This window comes from Echeneis naucrates, chromosome 15, assembly GCF_900963305.1.
Source record: "Echeneis naucrates chromosome 15, fEcheNa1.1, whole genome shotgun sequence".
In the NCBI taxonomy this organism is placed as follows: domain Eukaryota; kingdom Metazoa; phylum Chordata; class Actinopteri; order Carangiformes; family Echeneidae; genus Echeneis; species Echeneis naucrates.
The window spans coordinates 9,331,353-9,354,857 of NC_042525.1; the positions used below are offsets into that span (position 1 = coordinate 9,331,353).

The window sequence follows — 23,505 nt, forward strand, 5'->3', positions numbered from 1 at the left end:
TTAGAAAATTTTGCACTTGCACAATATCACAACACATCCTTGCACAATGTAGATAGTTTGTTGAAGAACACGTGTTGATTTAATCAAGTTTTTTTTTTTTTTGTGAACTGAGACGACATGATGGCCCTGTAGGTTAATTCAATTTCTAATCTCTACTCTTTGCACCTGCTGAACAGTGATACTGTGTAAATCAGCTGCTGAGTCAGACACCACTTTTATTTAGTCTCTGCAGAAGTTACAAGATTGACTTTGCAGGAAGAGATCTAATTTCAAACACACCCTGTCTTTCTCTGACAGTGTTTGTCATGTCTGCTGTGGATAGTCTACATGGTCAGCCCTAAGACTGCTTCTTAGACAAATTCATACTGTAATTGAACGTTCCACATAGACCTTCTGTATGAAATGCTCTTGAAACGTACAGAGACTTAGGAAGTGTCTAAACCATATTATCATCTTTTTCCTAAGCTGTTAGGTGAGGTTAAGCCTAGGTGTCATGTTCCCTTCAAAGCCTCCAGTCACTGCATTGACTTGTGACTCTCCATATTGTTGGTCAGCAATACTAATCTGAGTCCTTAAATAGCAAAGGAAAGGGATTAACTTCCACAAGCTGTTTTGTGCTATTCATCTGGTTTGAAAAGACCACGACTTGGAGAGGGATAGTGACCTATGGCAGCATGAATTAACAATCATACAAATTGTGATTAGCTGTTCAAGTTGTTGGTCACAAATGGAAGTAAACGTTTTGCTTGGAAAGGCCAGGGGATCACTCCAGTCTCTCTTCATCTTTTGGGAACAGTGTGAATGTACCAGTTTCCATGGTAATGCTTTTAAAAGTTGAGATATTTCAGCCTGGACCAACACAAACACACACACATTGCCAAATCACGAGTTACTGCCTTAGCAACTGAACACTGTAGTTTATTGAGATAACTAGTACTTCTGGAATACTACAGTATGGATAGAAATAATTATTTTTCACAGTGAACAAAACAGGTTCAGGACTCAGCTCAGTCGAGACAGATATCCAGGTGGTTCATCAGTTCTCTGTGGTGACTGACAGGATACTGTGCTTGGCAACCAGGACACTCCAGGTAGCTTTCATTTAGCGAGTGAGTGGCTGATGCTGGCCGGTCTCTGGGGAGCTGGGAGGATGGGCGTGCCTCTTTACACGAGATGTTACTCTGATGGTCTCTCTAATGCAGTAAAAATTTTGGCATCTGTCAGTTATGGGTGAGTTCACTTTACATCATAATTCTTTACCAACAACACCTAAAGACACACAAATAAATATATTTTGTATTAACAGAGGCTAAAATGACTTGGAAGTATAAGGTTATGTGTTTTGATTCCAGCTTGCCATGCTACTTGAAAATGAGCAAAAAATACTAATTACAAATAATGCCAACCTTTGACTCCTCTGTCACATCATCTTTTGTTTTTTGCAATGACTTCAGGACTTTCGTCATTTGCTTCTTTAGATAAGAGCAATCCTGCCTCTCATCCTCAAGGTCTTGTAAAGAAATCTTGATCTGAAAATTAAAGTTAGCACTGCAGTCAGCAATTTAATACTGTGCAGGTGAGAGCAGCACAATCATATGAAAAATGATTTTCTTTGCTAAGGAAAGGACTAGTTTTCTTTTAGAAGGGAATGAGGTAGGAAGTATGGCAAGCCCTCATAAAGAATCCTCAAAGTGTAATTAACCTGAGTTATCATTAAGTACATCCTTTAGTTTCCAGCTAATACTTAGGACTTATTTCAACAAGGAGGAAAAGTTACCAAGGTCCACACAAAGTCAGTTTGCTTATCATACCTGTCGCTCAAGGTCTGCAATCTTTTCCTGGTCTTTACGATGAAGATTTAACATATACTTCTGCAAGATATTAGCCTAAGTAGAGAAAAGTGCACTTTTTATTTGGTGGGTTTCCTCATTTGCATGATGACATAAGATTTATTTTTTTTTTTTTTTTGGGGGGGTAGTCATACCTGCAACTCAAAGTTAGCTGATCTGCGCTTCTCTGCATCCAGTTGGCAATGGAGGTCTTTGGTCTCATCTCTCAAACGTTGTTCTTCATCTTCAGACCAATGATGTTCTTCTGGGGCTGTTTTGTTGCTCATTTTTGCAATATGCACCAGCTTCTTGAGCTCTTCCACCTTCATCTTGCTTTCCTTGCACCTACACATCAACTTGTCTGTCATTAAGCCAATCATTATCATCATCTTCTCCAGCTTTGTGCAAATACAAGGTTATCATTATCTTTTTACAGCACACGTACCAGTTTTGCGTTATTACCAGTTTCTGATACGTGCTGTCAACTTGTTCCCTGAGCAAGTGTAGCTCACTTTTGGCTTTCTGTAGGAGTCTTTCATAGTACTCCTGCATGAGGAGTATTCTCTCTTTCTCTGACGAGAAGCAGACAATGTATGAAATCAAACATAAAAAATCAGGTAGGACTTACACAGATGTAAATAAATAAATGCAAATAATACATAAATCGTTGTTGGGTATACTTTAAAACATTGACCATGTAGAAAAAAAGACTTTCATTGCAGGCTATTCCAAGGCAATCTCAATATCAAGAAAACCTTATTGTGACAGTCTGTTGCCCCAGTGTTGAGTGCCCACTGCCCACTGGCCTTCTGGCTTACCAACTGAATGCTCTTCATTGTGCTGCTTTGAGAAGGCCTGATTGGCTTCGTTCAACTGATTCTCCAGCCATAACATTCTGCCCATAACTGCCCGCACATAGGCCTCTCTCTGTTGGTCATATTCCAACCACTGCTTGTTCTTCTCCAAGGCCTTGGGAGATTTAAATAAAAGAATGAGAAGCATATAACAGAGAAAGACAGAAGCAGAGTTGTGCCAAGGGGGTGGCTCCAAAGCACAAACCCTGACATGTGGGCTGCACACAGGCACAACTTCTTACTTATAAACAAATACACATACACAAAGCAGAAACTTAGAAAAGATAAAGTTAGCAATATAAAACAAGGGGATATCCTTCCCAGCTGTGAAGTAACAACGAAACACTTACATCTCTCAGCCGATTTTGCAACTCTTTTACTGTCGTGGCGGAAGCCTTTTTATGTGACACAGAGTCCTAATATGTAGCAAAATACAGTAGAGCTTTAGACATCTGGTAGCGACCATGATATGACAATGTGACATGTCACAACAAGGCCCAAAACACAGGATTTAGATTATCAGAGTCCTTGGATCTCCACAACATGTTCAACTTTATTATGATGGTATGTTCTGCACATGGAAAACAGTATTTTCCCTTTTAACGGAAGACTGACATTTATAAACAAGTGCTGCCATCTATTGGTATAGAACTGGTGAGCCACTTGAGGCTGCAAACCAAACTCCCAAGGCAGAATCACTAACATGGATCGACTTCAGAAAAGACATGTCAGCTCTGTGTACTGTCCACTCATCTAATGTCAACTAGGATTGGCTCTAGTCATCATGTGAAAACTGCATCTGTTGTAATTTCCACATTGTGCATTTTGTTACTGTACCTTCTTCCCTGTGACCTTGTTCTTGAGAGACTGACACTTGGTGGCCACACACACAAGCTTTTTCGTGACTTCTTCAAGCTCCCTGGTATAAACAGATATTCTCTGCAATTTCAGTACATCCATTGGGTGCTCTCCTTTCAGCAAAGCTGTCTCATCATCTTTGGTCATCATCTGCTGCAAATTCTCAAGCCTGACACTTTCAAGAGAAAGAAATCCCTGACAACAGATAGCAAAGAAAATATGCTTTAATAAATCCTCAGCAACGGTAAAGCCCCATATATATGTACATATATATATATATATATATATATATATATATATGAAAAAAAAGGAAAGAAACACAGAGTGAATAACCTTGGTGAATACTAACGTAGTGGTTTAGTAGTGACTAAATTTACCTTTACTAGACTGTAATACTCCGAATGCCGACGAGACAACTCAACCAGGGTCTTCTTCAGGTAAGCGTTCTCCTTCCTCAGGTTGCTGACAACCTTTTTAGGCTCAGAGTAGCGTTTTTTCTTGAGGTAACCTTTATATTTGGGGGTAGCCATCTCTGTTTGCGAATATTACAAGACTGACACAAAGATAGAGATGTCAAAACACAGTTTCAAGCATAAACATTCTGAATGAGTTTAAGTTTGTTTCCTTATAGTTGTGTGAAATAAGTTACTTAAAGCTGATGAATATGGGGGGAAAATATCTTTTACAATTAAATAAAGAATGACGTCAATCTAAGCTTTGAATGTTGAGTTTCTGATGACGCTGTGTCAGAGAGATATTGATTTAAAAACTTTACGGTGCATTAATATTAACTTTTGTGTTCTATTCGACTGGATTTAAATAAAAAGTGCCTGCTGTAAATGAAATGATCTTGTAGTTGACTAATCATTAGAAAACGCCTTAATTTTGGTTGTTCAAACTTAAGCCAGTGTTCAGGTATAATGAAATATATCCACTTTTCATTGAATGGCCAGCTTCATCTACTGATGAAGATCTTGTATAATGCTTAAAAGGGCCAGGATCATCTGATAAATGCTCCTGTTGGGCTACTGATTAACATTTACCCCTTAAATTACTCAGTTTAAGCTATTTTCCAACTATTAGCTAAAGTTCACAACAAGCTAAATAATGAAGTGTTCATAACTGGAGAACGGGAGCGCCATTTTCTCAGCCTGTCACGAATTACCACCATAATCATTCATATAATCAAAGATAATTTTACTTAAACATTTTCAAAAAGAGGTACAATATTTCTTATGTTTGAATGCTTTTTGTTTATTAGCCAGTAAAATCTACGTGTTGAAGATGGCGCCATGTAAGGTTAGCTAGCGCCAATGCCCGCTGTTTGCTAAAATAAAAGCAACTTTAAACAGTGCTTAAAGAAGTGTTTATTTTAGTCTATTAGCGTAAATCTATTAGAACATGACTTCCTTACCTTTCTAAAATGAATTTTTCACAAACATTGTGGTGAATGTGAATTCGTCGTTATTCCGGCAGGAGTTCAACCGTTAATCTCTGCCGTGCTGCGTTCACTGTCCCTTCTTTACATTTCGCGCGATTTTTTTATAGAAACGAAATAATATAAAGTATTAGACAACGGATTTTTTTTTAAATAATGTTTTTATTCTCTTGTCAGAGTTTGTAGACTTAAAGACATTTTTTCTTCTTCTTTTTCCCCCCTGTTGCATTATGAACTTGACCACCGGGAGGCATTGCAGTCCAAGAGGAGAATAGACCGGCTCCGCTCGTTTACCTGAATGACGAATGAATCTACTTCCATGTAAAATGAAGCTTTTCGTTGTTGTTGCTGCTGTTGCTGTTGCTGTTGCTGTTGTAAATGTGGACTATCTGACTGCTTGTCACCACCCGGGCTGCCTGCTGTGCTTCATGCCCATGAGTCACGGATGAGGCTGCCCTCCGGTCTCCACTCCTCTCCTCCTCACATCTGTCCCTTTCAGTTCCCTTTGTGAAGGCTCCCACTCTCTGGGCGGAATATGGTTTTGTTTCTATGAACAAACTCGGACTTGTTATTTTTGTTTTGCACTGAAAATGCTGCGGGTCATTGTAGAATCCGCCAGTGGGATCCCCAAGAAGAAACTTGGAAATCCAGATCCCATAGCTGCTGTGGTCTTCAGAGGTGAGAGACTCACTATTGACTAACACTTTGCCACTTTTGGTTTGTTGGCTCTTCTCTCTGTGAAAATGATCTGAGCCATGTTTTTAATTGTCCTGAACGTTTTGTATATCACTTTTGCGCCTAAATGTGGCAGCACTTTTTGCATAATTCCTCAGTGATTCATAAAGAAAACATCCTTATAAGGTCAGAAGAAGACCAGAAGCATGCACTTTATTATGTCATTTTTATTTATAGATGCTTTCATATCAATAGGAGGTTGTTTGTCTGTTTTCCAGCTCTCTCTCTTCATGCATGCTTATCAGTACACATGCTTTTCTTTTGTTTTCCTCTTCCAGGTGAAAAGAAGAAAACCAAATCCATCGACAATGAATTGAATCCAGTTTGGAATGAAGTGAGTGAGCTAGATTTACTTCAGGGAGAGTTGTTCCTTCATCTGAAAACCGCTGTTGCCAGAGATAAATTGCTGTGTATTAAGTGAATGGCTCTGTCTGATCATCACAGGTGCTTGAATTTGATTTGAAAAGCTCTTCCTTGGATGCATCCTCATTCATCAACGTTGTAGTGAAAGACTACGAAACGATCGGCAAAGATAAGTATGTGTGCATCATGCAAATAACAATGATCATATTTGCATATTGCAATTGTATCAAATTGCTAAAACTACAAATAATTGCTAAAAGCTGCGTTGTCCTAAGCCACAAAGGTGTGTTTGAGGAATCTTTCTTTTAAAATGAATGAATACATGGCTCCCTGCCGGCTTTCCAGTATGACAATTTACCAGCATTTCAAAGATACTTCTGTCTTTGTGAAGGAGGATCTCAATTTGAACAACTTCCCCTTTGACAGAGTGAAGCCTGAGATTCTCAGAGAACACCCCCCCACACATAGATCAGGACTGAAAATTACTGAACGACTGAAAGTGAAAACGTTACAGGACCTCAGAGGTTTAACTTATGAGAAAGCAGACATGTGATTATGCTGTTGTCTTAATAGCTGCAGCTTGACTACCAGTATAACTGCTGTACCATTTGTGTGTGGTTGAAAATAGCAGATGCTTTAACGTCACTGGGCTGTGTAACCACAGGACTCACTGTAATCATGTCAAGACTTGCAGAGTAAGTAAGGAGGGAGCTTTGTCTCCCTCACAACAGCCCAGCTCTTACAGGAGGAATGTTGCCTTAAAAGGAAAAAAGAATTACCTCCTATTAACTTTCCTCAAAGTAGACTGAGACTCCCAAAAGTGTTATTTATTACCTTTCTTATTGTTTTCTTGTTTTTTCAGTGTATTTGGTATTTTCCAACATTATGCATCCAAGTACATTTTTCATTCTTCAATAAGAGAGACAAATAATATTTTGACCCAGACACTGTGGTCACTGATTGTGTATAGTGTAAATTATTTTGTGTCATGCACAAAGAGTGGGAGAAATGGTGGCGTGTCTTTGTGTCTTCCCCAGCCACGCAGGCACTAAGACATTTTTCCATGATCTCTGTGTGCTTGGCTTGAGTGGGGTGAGAAAGAGAGCCTGCTCTGGCTTGTAATTGGTACATTTGTGATGACTGATACTGATTCAGCCTGTAAAGCTTTGCAAAATAAAAATTATATTCAACGCCTAGCTGACTGAAGGGGAAGTGCAGGCAACAGTTTGTGACCAAGTCTACAATCTTGGAAATAAAAAAAAAAAAAAAGGAATTTGTGGCAGCCACATAAGGGTATCTAATCATCCATTATTTTTCTGCTCCATCTGTATAGAAAAGGCTTTTTTTAATAGTCCAAAATTTGTTTAACAGTGTGTGAATATCAGGAAAGTTATTCAGTGGGTCTGCCACTGTTGCTCAAAAGTCAGTTTCTTTTACTTCACTAGATCACATACAAAGACTAACACACTTAAGAATTTTGTTTCAAATTCACTAAGACAGCTATGTATCATTACCAAATTACTTAATCTCCACAAACGTGGCTTTTTTGATGGAAAAAAACAGCAATTGGTCTGGTTAGATTTCCTCCACAGCTGAAAGCTTAAAAATTGCATGAGCATAAGTGTGGAAATGATTGTGCCTTTTCTGTAGTTGGTTATATTCAACTACATCTTGTCACAGCACCCGGCTCATGCCTGTGGTACATGTTAATTGTTTCCATCTCCATATTTTTTTCTTGTGCACTTTTTTTGCCAGTTATGTCAACTGGTCCATGTCAAGGCGAAAAGTTTCCTAGTTGTATTTTAACTGTATATGACCCGCACAACAGATGAAAGAAAGATTAAAAAAAGGAAAAAGAAACTGAAAGAGAATAGTCTCATTACACCAATGAGACTTTTATTTTGTTATTCAGACCTATCCCCCCCACCCCCCCCCCATTCATAGAGAGAAAGACATCAAAGGTCAACATTAATGTGACCCCACTAATAACACCTTTCTGGCCATTCAATCCTCACTTACTCAATGATTTTCCACTGTGATGAACTTCTTTGTTTAGGGCCGATTTAAAAAAAAAAAAAAAAAAAATCATGTGTTGCAATGCATGATGGATATTAATCACAGCTGCTCTATCATTTCTGTTTGGTACACTAAGCAACAATGTAGGTGTTGTTGGGTGGTATGACATTAAATATGAAGAAGTGAAATCAGGAAGTGGAAACTGCCATGCACTACAGTTGCTTTATACTGCTGTATGCAGTACGTATTATATCCGTCCAGCTGCAATTTCTCATTTGCTTTTATTTTCTGTGGCTGTCTAACCAAAAATGGCATTTAACTGTTTGCTTTTCAGATTCATTGGCTCTGCAAAAATCTCTCTTAGAGACTTGGCTAGTGGTCAAGTGAAATCCCTCCCATCCAAGAATGTGCCCTTGCTCAATGAGAAACAACAAGCTATTGGGGTAACATCATCCTAAACTGCCTCTATGCATGGATAGCTCAGTTTTGTGGCATGAATAGTAGCTATCCCATGTTCAACTCTGGAATTGCATGATGTCTGCTATTTGAACAAGTCACTTATCATCAATCAGACATGTACAGTAGAGGTGATGATGCTAATGTACAAAACATGCTTTTTAGGCAACCATTAATTTGATTATTGGGTATGAGCCACCTGTCAGTGCCACTCCAAATCCAAACGAACACCCTGATGGAGACCAGTCTCATGTTGATGCTGGTAAGTAGACATTGACTCACATACCAAAAGGTGAACCCTTTCAACCATGTATATTATATAAGAATAATATATTACTTTTTGCTATTACTGCTAGATACAGAACTGCTACTGTATTATTATTATTTGTAGGCTTTTGTGTGTTCTTTAGGTGTTTGTTGTCTCTTTATGCTGGATACAAGGAAAGCTGAAAAAACATTATAAAGAGAATCTGAAATATTAAATATATTAGTGATAATTGTGACAGGAGCCAGTGATGACGTTGATGAGGTGGGGGCAGATTTGGAGGGAGGAGGTCAGGGTGAAAGTCTGGAGGCACCCACTACACCATACCAGCCTGGGAGACCGATCCGCAAGCCAATCCGTCTCAGCCGTAGCAGACACAAGGCCCTGGCCAATAAGCCTCAGGACTTCCAGGTATTGTTTAACTTTTAATTACTCTATTCCTGGATATTCAACAATGTCAGTTTAGAGGGGAATTCTTATCCTTATTCATTTGAAGGACAGCTAGTTTTCACTGTGTGAATGCACACTGAAGGTTGTTATAGAGAATCATAAAATGTATCGTTTATGTTGACCCCCATCATTTATTCATTCATCTATCTTCTACCGCCTCACATTGGGTGAGGGCAGGGTACACTCTGGACAGATTGCCAGTCCATCGCAGGGCCAACACACAGAGACAGAGACCAGCAACCACTCACACTGACAATCAGACCTACGGACAATTTAGAGTCACAAATTAACCCAAACATGATGTCTTTGGATGGTGGAGGAAACCCACGCAAGCACGGGGAGAATGTGCAAACTCCGCACAGAAAGGCACCAGGCCTGGGAGCCAAACTTGCAACCTTCTTGTTGTAGGGCAACAGCGCTAACCACTATGTTCCTCTAGGAACAGCAGCAGGCTAATGTTTGTAGCAAAGAAGTTGTTCCTCAACCTGAATGGGGTAATGGTACCTTTTCATCAAGGATCCAGCTAAATTGCCTCACTGCTTGTCCAGCTGCATCACTTTCTTACATTCTACAGATCCGTGTTCGAGTTATCGAGGGTCGGCAGCTGCCTGGCAATAACGTCAAACCAGTGGTTAAGGTCAATGCATGTGGCACTACCCACAGGACTAGGATAAGAAGAGGAAATAATCCTTTTTTTGATGAGGTAATAATTCTAAAATCTCAGAAAATACTTCCTTTTTCTCAAAAAGTATTAATAATTGTTTTCCTTTCACACTGCCTGTTCTCTGATCTACTTTCTTTGCTACTCAATCCCCACCAGCTTCAGTAACCTTGTAAAGCTTTTCTTCTCTTCACCGGCAGTGTTGACGTGAGCTTGACAGCAGTGTCCACAGCTTACTTCTATATCTAATGCACCTTCTATCCATTTCCCTTCTCTCAGCCATGTCTCATGTCCAAAGCATAATGACCTCAGTTTAAGCAATTGTAAGTCCTTTAATGTCCGTCACGATCACAAAAACAAAGTGTGTCCAACATCAGACTGTAACATGTCATTCACTCATGACTTTTTTTTCTGTCCCTCAGATGTTTTTCTACAATGTTAATATGCTGCCTTCAGAGCTGTTTGACGAGAGCGTTAGTCTTCGGGTGTGTGGAAAATTGTGTTATAAAAATTAAATTTGTCACCTATCTGGTGCCTTTAAATTCTGTGAATTTCTGAACCAGTAATCCTCCTTTTCTTCACAGGTTTATGACGCCTTCTCCCTTAGAGCTGACAGTCTAATGGGAGAGTTTAAGGTTTGCGAATTCAAGTGCATCTTCTTCATATTATGTTTATCCCACAATTTTGTCACCACCAGGCTGACATTGTTTTTCTTTTCTTTACCCAGTTGGATGTGGGCTACATCTATGATGAACCGGGTCAGTATTTCCATATAAAATATATGTTAAAAAAAGAAAGAAAGAAAGATTTGCTTGTATGCATTACATTTGGGTATTGTAATATGCTATCCTGTAGGTCATGCCATAATGAGGAAATGGCTCCTCTTGAGTGATCCTGATGACTCCAGGTCAGGGGCCAGAGGTTACCTGAAAGTCAGCATAATTGTTGTGGGCACTGGAGATGAACCACCGGTATGAGTCATCGTCAAATTCCCCTTAACTAGACACAGAGTATAGATCAGTAATGAAAACAACCATGCAACACTCTCCTTTCCTCTCCTCTCCTGGGTGTAGTCTGAGAGGAGGGACATAAACGAGGAGCAGGAAGACATAGAAAGCAATCTTTTGGTGCCAGCTGGTATAACAATGCGATGGGCCACTCTGAGCCTTAAAATCTACCGTGCTGAGGATATGCCACAGAGTAAGTGACTAGCAAGTTAATAAAGTATGCACTGCAGTCAAAATACCTTCAAGGAACTTCTATCTAGAAACTATTTTATGTTTCAGTGGATGATGCATTTGTTCAGACGGTAAAACAAGTGTTTGGGGGGGATGGAGATCGAAAAAACTTGGTGGATCCATACTTGGAAGTCAGCTTTGCTGGGAAAAAGGTATTCATATTAACTAAAAAGAAAATAAGGGTGTTTTATTTTCAAGTATTGTTGATTTTTAATATATATTTTGGCTTAGTTATGCACCAAAATCATTGAGAAAAATGCTAATCCAGAATGGAATCAACTCATCAACCTCCAAGTCAAGGTAAAAAAAAAAAGATGTATACTAGTTAAAACATATTTTATGAGCTCGATTCAAATTTCAGCAGAAAAAAATCCATATTTTTCTTCCTTTAGTTCCCATCCATGTGTGAACGCATCAAGCTGACGATGTATGACTGGTAAGAGCAAAAAATTCATTCATTCATACACAGCTGCACAGGCGATGGTAATATCACAACCATATTTGACAATTCAGTGTCAACGTTTCAGGGATCGCCTAACCAGGAATGATGCCATAGGAACAACGTTCTTGAATTTGGCTAAAATGTCTTCCTCTGGTGGAGAGATTGAAGGTAATCATGTCATAGTATCATAGGGGAGCTTCTGCCTTCTCCACGTCTTTGTCTTTATCTGTTTTAAAACAGTGTCTTTGTGTTACAGAGAGCTCCGCAGCATCTGAAGTTGGTTTTCTTCCAGCTTTTGGTCCTTGCTATGTCAACCTATATGGTAGTCCACGAGAATTCACTGGCCTGCCCGACCCATATGAGGACCTCAACTTTGGCAAAGTAAGATGACCCCATGAAGACAGCTCTGCAACATTTCACCTTCAGAAATATGTGAATATGAGATTTTTGCAATTGTTTGTGTCGTAGGGTGATGGGGTTGCCTACAGGGGGAGGGTCCTTGTTGAGTTATCCACTCAGCTGGATGGAAAGATTGACAAAAATGTGGATGACATCTGCAGTGATGATATCCTGGTGGCCCAGGTGAATGTAGTGAATTTGTAATTACTCTTGTATCCTTCTTTGTTTCCTTTATACACTTGGTGAGGTTTTGAATGTGTAACCTGTCATAATATAAATAACTTTTTCTTTTATTTAGAGTTTAAGAGTTTACTAAAAATATCAATGATTCTTTGAACTGATAAAAACAAGAACAATATTGCTGCCTTCCCTAACACCACAATATCTTCTTTTGACTGAGTGCAGAAATACCAACGGAGGAGGAAGTACTCTCTGTGTGCTGTGTTCCACAGTGCATGCATGATCCAAGAGCCAGGCGAACCCATGCAGTTTGAGGTCAGCATTGGTAACTATGGTAACAAGCTGGACTCTACCTGCAAACCCCTGGCATCCACCACCCAGTACAGCTTTGCTGTGTTTGATGGTATGTAGAATATGATGGTGTTACAACATGTTACTTTGACCTGACTAATAGATTTTTTTGACAAAAGCAATAAGACCAAATTACGTAAATTGTTTACATTTAAGAATTGTCAACTTTTTGGGTGCAAAGAGAAGGTCTAAAGGCTACAATTGCTAAATACATTCTTTTTAAAAATAAAAAATATTCTTCATATAAAAAATAAATATATGTATCTTATCTGTCAAATATACAGAATTAGACGGAATCAGAACTTTCAACAGTCCTTTAGTTTACCACCATTTAAGTTTTTAAGAGTCATGCTGAGAAAGGACAGCAAACTCTGATATATGGTAAACACCACCACTTGTATTTAAAATGACTGGGTGTATTTATTTTGTAACCCACAGGTAATCACTACTATTACCTGCCTTGGGCTGACACCAAGCCTGTTGTGATTCTCACTTCATACTGGGAAGATATCAGCCACCGTTTGGATGCTGTCAATGTTCTCCTCTACATTGCTGACAGACTGGTGAGAACAAGTCCCACTGACACAGTAACATGGTGTTTGCCTAAATATTACACATCCAGAAAGAGATAACTCAATTATCTCATGACATCTGCCTTTATGATTTGTTTTAGGAATCCCACCTCACTTCTTTAAAAACAGCCATCTTAGCCAAGTTGTCTGAAACACGTCTGGCAGAAATTTGGCTCAAACTCATCAATCACTTGATTGAGGATCTTAACAAGTAAGACAGATTCTACTCTGGACTTTTTCCATGAAACAATGCTGCAGTATAATTTAACCTTTCATTAGATCACTGTAATGGGGTTTTTGCCCTTCTTGATAATACATTTGTAAGTGGCTGTCTGGTTAGACTTTGCTGTTTGACTTGGTCTCTGTTTTGACAGTTTCCAGCTTCCGTTGCTGGAAGGTCAGCCCAACGTGACTGCACTGGATCTCCAAATGAAAAACTTACGTGATGCTGCCATAGAGAGTATCAGACAGGTGGCCAGTTGCATGAGAGAAGAAGCCACAGATGTGAAGGCAACGATTGGTGACATTGAAGACTGGTTGGACAGAATCAGGCAGCTGGCAGAGGAGGTTAGAAAAACATGCAGTTGCATGCAGCCATAATGTTTACTATGAGGGATCCAGGCAACCCCTTCCAACAAAAATACAACGTCATTTAGGCCAAAACAATATGACTGAAATTTTAAACAAGTAATAGAACTGTTTTGTGTGTCCATCAGACTCAGAACAGCATGCCAGATGTGATCATCTGGATGTTGAGAAGAGAGAAACGGGTGGCTTATGCCAGAGTCCCTGTTAATCAGATCCTGTACTCCAACTTCAGTGAGCAGGCATGTGGCAAACACTGTGGAAGGACCCACACCATCTTCATGCAGGTACAAGACAAATAAAGATACATACACAGCACATGACAGAAATTTAAGATAGCTAAAAAGAGAACATTTCATCTCTTAGTACCCCATGGACAAAAACAAGGGTGTGAAGATCCCCGTTCAGCTGCGGGTCAACATGTGGTTTGGCCTCTCTGCTCATGAGAAGAAGTTCAACAGCTTTTCAGAGGGCAACTTCAGTGTCTATGCTGAAATGGTACAGTGGCTGGCCAAACATTTTCCAAAAATATATTTCATAATAATCTTTTTTTATTTCAGCTTCCAGGTCTGTGTTGATGATTGCTCCCAAACACAGATGTTTTCTTCCCACAGTATGAGAACCAGGCTCAAGTGTTTGGGAAGTGGGGTACCACTGGACTAGTTGGTCGCCATAAATTCTCAGATGTCACTGGAAAAGTGAAACTTAAACAGGAACGCTTTCTGCCACCACGAGGGTGGGAATGGGAGGGAGACTGGTTTGTTGACCCTCAGCGATGGTGAGGAAGCTCTACACAGCCATTTATGATTCATTGCTTGTGCAATTTCAAGTATAAACATCCTGCTGTCAATGTACAGCTGAACACTAGCCATAATCTTCTCCATTTGTCTTTAGTCTTCTTGTTAACTGGAATTAGTCATAACAAGTGCTTGTGCCAGCCACCAAATAGACTCATACCATAGACACAATTACAGGAAATAAAAGAATTTCAGTCAGTGTTTAGTTTGAAGGAGGTCTCCTTCCCTCTCTCCCTCAGTGCCTCCTACTTCACAATTGCTTACATGAGCATCTAAGGCTTGCATAAATAGTTACAACTCTCAAAGCCTTCCTGATCTGTATATCATGGCCCTGCATAGTTGCTGTCTGAGTCACAAAGCCTCGCTCAGACCTGTGTTCTGTGGTGCCATTTTCTACAGTCTCTTAACAGAAGCAGATGCTGGCCACACTGAATTCATGGATGAAGTGTTTCAGAACGAAACACGTTTTCCTGGTGGGGAGTGGAAGCCTGCTGCAGAGCCCTACACAGACGTGGTACAATATGCATGAATACACAACAAAAGTCGACTCATACTTGTTTTCACTTGTTTCTTTTCTGTATTATGTAGTTAGGACAAATGGAAATTGATTGTTTTGTGGTTAGATCGAAGCAAATATGGTCAGTTGTGTCTGGTTGTGATTTTAAATTGCTATATATTTTTAATCGCTTAAAAGATTACGAAGGAGTCAAATGTGATGAACCTACAGGAATTCTCCCAATTTTGCTGTTTCCCTTAGCTCTTTGTAGGATCAGCATCTTTCAGCTCAGGTTTCCGTTTTTATTGCCCACAATTTCAGCTTTACATTTTCACTCATAGTTAGTTAGAGACTACTTTTAGGAGTTGGTGGTATAGAGGGAAGAAAAAGCAAAAAGGACAGCAATGTTTGGACTTTATTAGGTTGGAAGTTGCTGGTTTAAGGATACTAATATGAACAGTGATATGAAAATTAGAAACCTGGGATTTGTGAGGGTGTAATCAGCTGCTGATTTTATGAATTATAGAGAACATTTACTAAAGTAATTCTGACCATATATTAATCAATATTGAAATCAAATTATTTTTAATGAGAAGAAAATATAGTTAAAATACACTACATAATTTTCTACACAAACAAAACAGATAAGCATGACATAAAGGAATGATAGAGTGGTTTTGCTATGTAGAATGGAGAGAAGGCCCAGAGCCCAGGAGAGTTTGAGTGTCCTCCTGGATGGGCCTGGGAGGACGAGTGGACCTTTGACAGCAACAAAGCTGTGGATGAGAGAGGTAACACGAACACTAAAGCTGAGCAATTTCATCAAAATGTCCATGGCTGAAGCATTGTTAGTCCAACATGAACTGTGTTTCTTTTGATATTAGGTTGGGAATATGGGGTTACAATTCCTCCTGATGATAAGCCCAAGTCCTGGGTAGCGGCAGAGAAAATGTACCATGTCCATCGCAGGAAGAGACTTATAAGACCAAGAAAGAAGATATCTGATAAAGTAGCTGCTACTGAGGTGAAGAAGCAGTGGAGGAGAAAAGCGTGGATTTGACAGATTATGTGAATGTATCCTCTCATTTTCTTTTTGTCCTTGTCACTTACTTAAAGCGTCGAGAACCAGGGGAAGGCTGGGAATATTCTTCCCTGATTGGCTGGAAATTCCACAGGAAGGAGCGCTCGTCTGACACCTTCCGTCGCCGCTGCTGGAGGAGAAAGATGGTCCCATCAGACTGCATTGGGGCCTCTGCAATCTTCAAACTGGAAGGGGCATTAGTGAGTTTCGCTTCACTGTACTGATTACGATTACTTAATCTGTGTTGTGTTCACGGAACTTCTCCACCAAACCTGTTGTTATGGTAACAGGAGTTTTTTAGTCATATCCTCACATTCTTATGCATGTGCCTTTTCCTGTCCCATGTTGGCAAATAACTCAGGAAGTTTGTTGCAGTTCTGCATTCTGTTCAACATTCATTTTCATTTTGCCCACATTTCTCCTAAGCACCACATCCTGCTTTTTGTTCATTAACAGGGGGTTGATGTTGATGAGAAGGCCAGCAAAGTGGGCGCAGCCAAAGTCTTTGGTGCCAACACACCCACTGTTTCCTGCCACTTTCGCCGTGAGTTGATGGGTCAGATAAAAGGCATTCCTGGTCACAGACACTGATGAAAGGCTACATGTATTTTCTTTAAAATTTCCTTCTGGTCCTAATTGAAGATAAAACTACCTAAAAAAACTCTTTAATCAGCAGTATAGTTTGTGTCCTGTGAGATTACGTTGTGCTACACTCAGTAAAATTATCTCTTTCCAGGGTCTTACGTTTATCACTTGAGGGTATATGTGTATCAGGCGAGGAATCTGTGTGCCATGGACAAAGACAGCTTTTCGGGTAAAGACAAACCAGTGATTTGATGGTTCAGCATATGCAAGCAAAGTAGAAAACTAAATTTAATCCACTCATGATGTTTTAATTTTGCCAAAGCAATGCTGTCATTTAAATGAAATAATTTTAGCCACATTCTTACCTTGATTTTTTTCAGATCCCTACGCTCATGTGTCATTCCTACATGTGAGTAAGACCACAGAAGTCATACGGACCACTCTGAACCCCACATGGGACCAGACACTCATCTTTGAGGACATTGAAATCTATGGAGAACCACAGACAATTGCTCAGAACCCTCCCGATGTGGTCTTGGAGCTGTATGACAGTGATCAAGTGGTATGCGTTTTTAACCTGCCTAAACATCCATGGTCAAATCACAGTATCAGATACTAGAAAGTAAATGGGGTTTATGATAAATATCTGCACATTATTCTTCAGGGTAAAGATGAGCCCATGGGTCGGTGTACATGCCCCCCTGTGGTAAAACTGAACCCCAGCGTGGCTGTCACTCCAAAGTTGTTGTGGTTCCCAGTAACCAAAAAGGGTCGTGATGCTGGGGAGGTACTGCTTGCTGCTGAGCTCCTACTGAAGGAGAAGGTATACAAAAAATAAGCCTTTTATCATTTAAAATAATGAATTCATGTGCAGGAGGTAATGCTGTGCTTTGCATTACAGGGTAAAGATGGAGACCTGCCCTTGGTGCCTCCACGACGAGGGGAAAAACTCTACATGGTCCCGCAGGGAATCCGACCTGTAGTGCAACTCACTGCAATTGAGGTATTCCATAAAACCATGCAGCTCCAATCCCATGACACACATTACATGATCAGACAAGACAAGCCCAACCCTAAGATTTGTCTAGTGGTTACACTGCTGATCTGAATTGCCTTATTTTCACTTATTGTATCTCCCACCACCATGATAAGTCTTTGATGTCTTGTATAACTATGTTTATGTGCTTAATTAACACCAGGTCTTGACTTGGGGTTTGAGGAACATGAAGACCTACCAGTTGGCCACAGTGTCCTCTCCCAGTTTGGTAGTGGAATGTGGTGGTGAGATTGTTCAAACTGCTGTCATCAAAAACTTCAAAAAGAACCCAAACTTCCCTGGATCTGTGTTGCTACTCAAAGTGGTAATAATCATCAAACTCTTGAGAGTGTGTCCTATTCCAAATTTATAGGTACCTGTAAATATGTAGATTTGCTGATGTTGATTCTTGTCTTTCTTACCTAGCTTCTTCCCAAAGAAGAGATGTACACCCCTCCCATTGTGCTGAAAGTCATTGACCACAGACCCTTTGGAAGGAAACCTGTAGTGGGTCAGTGCACCATCGACAGCCTGGATGAGTTCCGCTGTGACCCGTATCGCACCAACAATGAAGTGTGCATGTCTGCAAGAGGTATGTGAACACCATCATGGACAAACATGCAGAGGCATATATACAGCAAGGATTTATTTTATTTGTTTCCATTAACTTTGCAGTGGCAATGATAGCTGCTGCTCAAGGAGACGTTGTCATCGAAATCGAGGAGAGACCTATCATGAAACCTGAGGTAAATAAAACCACAGTCATGTAAGTAGTGCACTAAATTTTTTTACATATACACATTTTTTTGTTAATCAGTATTCTTTGCTTCCCTCTTTGCAGCTCAAAACAGAAAAGGTGAGCTTTTCTCCTCTCAGACTCAACAGATAGCTAAACCCTAAAAACTCTTAGTTCATTAATAATCTTTGTTGTGTAGGAAGAAGAGGCAGTAGACTGGTGGAGTAAGTTCTATGCCTCTGTTGGAGAGCAGGAAAAGTGTGGGCCTTACTTGAAAAAGGGATATGACACATTAGAGGTGAGAATCTTTCAAGACATGATTTAATCTATATTTGAGTTTGTGCTGGTTTTACAGGCTGTGACTTTCTGGTTGTGTCCTCGTGTTTTTCCCTCTTTTTTGATAAGAGTTTTCTGCAGCTTATAGCCAAAACAAACAAAATGTTTCCCTAGAGGCTGATATGAGCCCCCATGTTCGTTTTTGATAAAAAAAACAATTACACAACTGTAGGAGTTCTTTGAAAAACAAACAACAAAAAGGCAAAAAAAATGTGTGAAATATAGTGAGATTGTGGAAAGCTTCAGTGGATGTAATTTGAAATTTCTCTTCTGTGGTGTGTCTTTACTGTGGTTTTATGTGGTGTGCAGGTGTATAACTCTGAACTAGAGGAGGTTGCACAGTTTCAAGGACTCACAGATTTCTGCAGCACATTTAAACTTCAGCGTGGAAAGAATGAAGGTGAAGAGGAGGATCCTTCAGTGGTAGGAGAATTCAAGGTAATGATTCAGCATTTTCTAATATTTTGCCGCTCAGCCTGTACTGAAATCCGAACTACCTAATGTCAAGATTCTGTGTTTTTAATTGCTGCATGCTGCAACCTTGTCCCAGTTTTTGTCTGCCCTCTGGTGGATATTTAAAAAAAAACTTAATGCAATTTAGGTGGTTGCACTGTTCTCGTCATCTCAGCACTATAATGAGCTTATTCCTCAAAGTGAGACTGTGATTCACTAAAGTGAGAGAAAAGTGCAGAGCTTAATATCATTGAGAGAATATAGGCAACTATCTGACTAGTCATGAAAGAGATGCTGATAACTACTATCACCGACCCCTATACAGGGATCATTCAAGATTTACCCACTGCCTGATGACCCAGGGGTGCCAGCTCCACCCCGCCAGTTCAGAGAGCTTCCTGAAAGCGGACCTCAGGAGTGCCTGATCAGAATATATGTTGTCCGCTGTATTGACCTGCAACCTAAGGATACAAATGGCATGGTGAGCTTTTTATGAAGCTACAACTGTACATTTCAACTGTTTGGCCTTTTTTAAAATCAATGAAAAAGATGTTTGAAAATAGTAAACATATTTTGCAAATGCCTTTTCAGTGTGATCCATACATTAAGATCACCATTGGGAGGAAAACACTGGATGACCGAGATAACTATAAACCAAACACACTTAATCCAGAGTTTGGGAGGTGAGAATGTGATATCACCTGCTCTTTCAGAAATGTCAAACTTGACAATTATGTACAAACATACATATGCTCATACTTATGAAGATATGATGTCTTCCATTTTTGTCCAGGATATTTGAGCTGTCCTGCTTCCTGCCTCAAGACAAGGACCTGAAGATTGCAGTGTATGACTATGACTTACTGAGCAGAGATGAAAAAGTGGGCGAGACAGTCATCGATTTGGAGAACAGACTGCTGTCTGGCTTCAGGTCCTGCTGTGGTCTCCCACAGACTTACTGTGTGTATGTATATACATTTTGTGTATCGCCTGGATATACAATTAAAGCATAACCACAAACACCACATCTACAGTATAGTGATACATCCAATAACTTCTTCAAGTTCTCCTTTGTTGTGTTTTAGTTTATTAAAGCAAAACCCATGTTGCATTACCTTCCTTATATGCTGTGATTAAGGCTCCATCTGTATTTTCTTGCAGGTCAGGGATCAATCAGTGGAGAGACCAGCTGAAACCTTCTCAGATCCTCCAGAATGTGGCCAAAGTGAGGGGTGTTCCTCCTCCACACATAGAGGCAGATGGCAGCTCACTGTCTTTCTCAGGAAAACAATACATCCTGCAAGATTTTGGTATTGCTGGATCCTATATATTATTAACAGATTCATTACAGCCATAATCTCCCTTCTTGTGTCTCCTTTATTGGTTTGTCTGATAGAATTTTTAACAAATAGTGATTTGTATGCTGCAGTTGAATGCTTTGTTTCCATTTTGGCTGTTGTATATCTTTGATATTAACAAGCATCTATCATTGTTGATATGCCACACCTTTTGCAGAGGCAAACACTGTGATTCACTCGCACATGGGCCCAGCCAGGGAGAGGCTGGCTCTGCATGTCCTCAGAGACCAGGGCTTGGTACCAGAGCATGTGGAGACCAGAACCCTGTGTAGCTCCCACCAACCCAACCTGTCCCAGGTTGAAACAAGAGCAATAACAACGCTTTATTTATCTATTTCTTTAATGGAGTTGCAAGTAGTCAAGTCAAAACATTTTTGCTCTCTGAAACAAACATCTCAAAGTTGCTGTTGGGTTATTGGGCACAATTTTTAAAAACGTTTCCATAAATGCAGGGACAGATCCAAATGTGGGTCGACATTTTCCCCAAGAACCTCGGTTTGCCAGGTCCTCCTTTTGATATCACTCCACGCAAAGCCAAGAAGTAAGTTTGTGTGTAATATTGATATTTTAAGACAATCCTAAGGATGAACTATAATGATATATTTGAAACAGGTACTTCTTGCGGGCCGTTGTTTGGAACACAACTGATGTCATTCTTGATGAAACAAGCATAACTGGCGAAAATATGAGTGACATCTATGTAAAAGGGTACAAAACTTCTTCCACTTTTTACCTGTAACATTTATTAGTGCTCTGAACATGAGTTTAATTTTAAAATGCATTTTTTTTCTTATTGAACTAGTTCACAAGTAGCCATGATGAATAAAACATAAATTACAACATTTCCTAGGTGGATGCCAGGAATGGAAGAGGACAAACAGAAGACTGATGTCCACTACAGATCCTTGGATGGTGATGGGAATTTCAACTGGAGGTTCATCTTTGGTTTTGAGTATCTGCCTGCAGAACAGCTGTGTGTCGTCTCCAGAAAAGTAAGTAAGAACTTGGGTCGGAAACTAAGCATAAAGTTGTTGTTCATAGCCACATAATTTTCATCGTGATGTTATGTTGGCAGGTAATGATATAAACTGATGTTTCTCCTTTTACAGGAACACTTTTGGAATCTGGATAAAACAGAATTTAGAATTCCTCCCAAACTAATGATCCAGATATGGGACAATGACAAATTCTCCCTGGATGACTACTTAGGTGAAAAAGCATATTGGTATCAAGCGCATTGAATGTCATGGCCAAAAGAAATGAAAGTCTAGAATTTATGTATCTTTGCACCTGAAAGACACATACAAATTGTCTATCCATATGTCTATCATAGGCTCAATTGAGTTGGACCTACTCAACCTGATACCCCCTGCTAAGACCCCAGAGAAGTGCAGCCTAAAGATGTTGCCAGGGATGGCAGGCTCAGCCTCCGCCAAAAAACCACAGCACAACTCACTCTTCTCCCAGAAGTCTGTACGAGGGTGGTGGCCATGCATGATCGAGCAGGATGGAAAACATGTGCTTGGTGTATGTTTGTAACTGCATGGCAATTCTTACACTTTTTTTGTTTGTTCGTTTTTTCTGAGGAGTTTTTGTTCAAGAATGTTTAAAAAATTCACAGGGGAAAGTAGAGATGACCTTGGAAATAGTGGAGGAGAAAGAAATGGAGGAAAGGCCTGCTGGGAAAGGCAGAGATGAGCCCAACATGAATCCAAAACTGGACCAACCCAAGTAAGAGATGAAGCTCTCTAAAGCAAGACTATTGATCATTTAAATGTGTTTACATATGTTTGTTTTTTCTCAACAGTCAGCCTGACACCTCATTCTTCTGGTTTACGAACCCCTGCAAAACCATGAAGTTCATAGTTTGGCGCAGATTCAAATGGATTTTCATTGGTGTGATTCTTCTTCTCTTGGTGATCTTGTTCCTTGGGATCCTGTTCTACTCCCTACCAGTAAGATCATTCAGTTTGCTGATAATATCTTTATTTTATTGCTTCTGAAACTGCTATAAATGTGCTTTCTCTATACAAACATTGGTAGTATTTAGCATAAAATGCTTTGAATGTACATTCACTGCCTTACATTAAGTAATTTATTTTTAAATAGCCATTTTAATTCAGTAACTCTGAAATATATTCTTCTATCCACAGAATTACATCTCAATGAAGATTGTGAAGCCTTTCTCTTAAGGAGCATTACAAAGAAGCTCAGAATCTCAGAATCTTCATTACTCAACACTGTTATTGTTAGCCAGAAATGCACACTAACTAGCTCACTCGCTGATGCCAATGCAGGCTGATATTCATTATTTTTTACGCTCATATATCATACCACATATCAGATGTGTCTGTTTATGTCCTGTCAGTATTAGTGAATATCTTGTATAGTAAGCAATCTGTCATAATCAAATAAAAAAAAGACAATGATCAAATATTGATAATATCATATTAAAAATTGATTTTATTATATTTCTCACAAGTCGATATTCTGTACTTGTTTGGTAAGTATGGATATAAAATAATCAGTTTATTCAACATCATGTAAACATAAAGTCTGAAAACACTCTTTTTGTGCCACAGTTACTTTTGTCTGTATTTTAAAAAATTCAAACAAGCACCATTTAAAATTTATGTTAACTGAAACACAACGAAATGATCTATAAAGATTCTAATTTATTATTTTTGTTTATATTGTTTGTTGTTAATGGTCTGATTTGTCAATTTCCTTCAACTTTGTTTTTTAACAAGTGAACAACCAAAACTTGTTGTCCCTGTGCTGCCATAGTGCCGTGTAGTTTAACTGAGGTTTAAATATATTTCGGAGGCTTTATTTTATTTTAACGGATACTCTCATTGCGACACCAAACCGCTTTGTGACCCAGCTGCTATGATACCGATCTCCAATCCGGCTCTTTTTCCTACAAAAGCGTTTT

General features: G+C 39.5%; 2 protein-coding genes across 5 annotated transcripts; one reads left to right on the top strand and one right to left on the bottom strand.

Moving 5' to 3' along the window:
* LOC115055262 (centrosomal protein of 55 kDa-like) lies at positions 1–5,623 on the bottom strand. Of its 3 annotated transcripts, XM_029520938.1 has the most exons (10): positions 5,274–5,623; positions 3,919–4,094; positions 3,521–3,736; positions 3,034–3,099; positions 2,648–2,798; positions 2,275–2,401; positions 1,985–2,174; positions 1,812–1,886; positions 1,407–1,529; positions 1–1,193 (listed from the first exon to the last, which is right to left on the bottom strand). In XM_029520938.1, exons 2-10 carry the CDS (start codon positions 4,069–4,071, stop codon positions 1,008–1,010), a joined length of 1,287 nt encoding a protein of 428 aa, XP_029376798.1. In that variant the 5' UTR covers positions 4,072–4,094; positions 5,274–5,623; the 3' UTR covers positions 1–1,007. The 3 variants fall into 3 exon arrangements, with proteins under 3 accessions (XP_029376798.1, XP_029376799.1, XP_029376800.1); XM_029520939.1 differs by lacking the exon at positions 3,034–3,099; XM_029520940.1 differs by lacking the exon at positions 1,407–1,529.
* Positions 5,303–23,251, top strand: myofl (myoferlin like). 2 transcript variants are annotated; one of them, XM_029520933.1, is made up of 53 exons: positions 5,304–5,657; positions 5,993–6,048; positions 6,159–6,250; positions 8,428–8,536; positions 8,715–8,811; positions 9,056–9,225; positions 9,839–9,967; positions 10,348–10,410; positions 10,510–10,560; positions 10,653–10,683; positions 10,781–10,896; positions 10,999–11,125; positions 11,212–11,315; positions 11,395–11,463; positions 11,556–11,599; positions 11,691–11,773; positions 11,862–11,986; positions 12,074–12,187; positions 12,410–12,587; positions 12,974–13,098; positions 13,209–13,318; positions 13,482–13,674; positions 13,824–13,979; positions 14,059–14,190; positions 14,307–14,470; positions 14,889–15,003; positions 15,674–15,776; positions 15,870–16,009; positions 16,102–16,266; positions 16,523–16,610; positions 16,803–16,880; positions 17,032–17,213; positions 17,316–17,474; positions 17,553–17,654; positions 17,851–18,012; positions 18,114–18,279; positions 18,363–18,433; positions 18,529–18,543; positions 18,623–18,721; positions 19,069–19,197; positions 19,538–19,693; positions 19,804–19,895; positions 20,006–20,176; positions 20,374–20,522; positions 20,728–20,867; positions 21,023–21,111; positions 21,183–21,278; positions 21,421–21,562; positions 21,680–21,779; positions 21,904–22,097; positions 22,192–22,301; positions 22,378–22,525; positions 22,724–23,251. In XM_029520933.1, exons 1-53 carry the CDS (start codon positions 5,570–5,572, stop codon positions 22,760–22,762), a joined length of 6,126 nt encoding a protein of 2,041 aa, XP_029376793.1. In that variant the 5' UTR covers positions 5,304–5,569; the 3' UTR covers positions 22,763–23,251. The 2 variants fall into 2 exon arrangements, with proteins under 2 accessions (XP_029376794.1, XP_029376793.1); XM_029520934.1 differs by lacking the exon at positions 18,529–18,543 and having other exon boundaries at positions 5,303–5,657.
* The last annotated feature ends 254 nt before the right edge of the window (positions 23,252–23,505 follow it).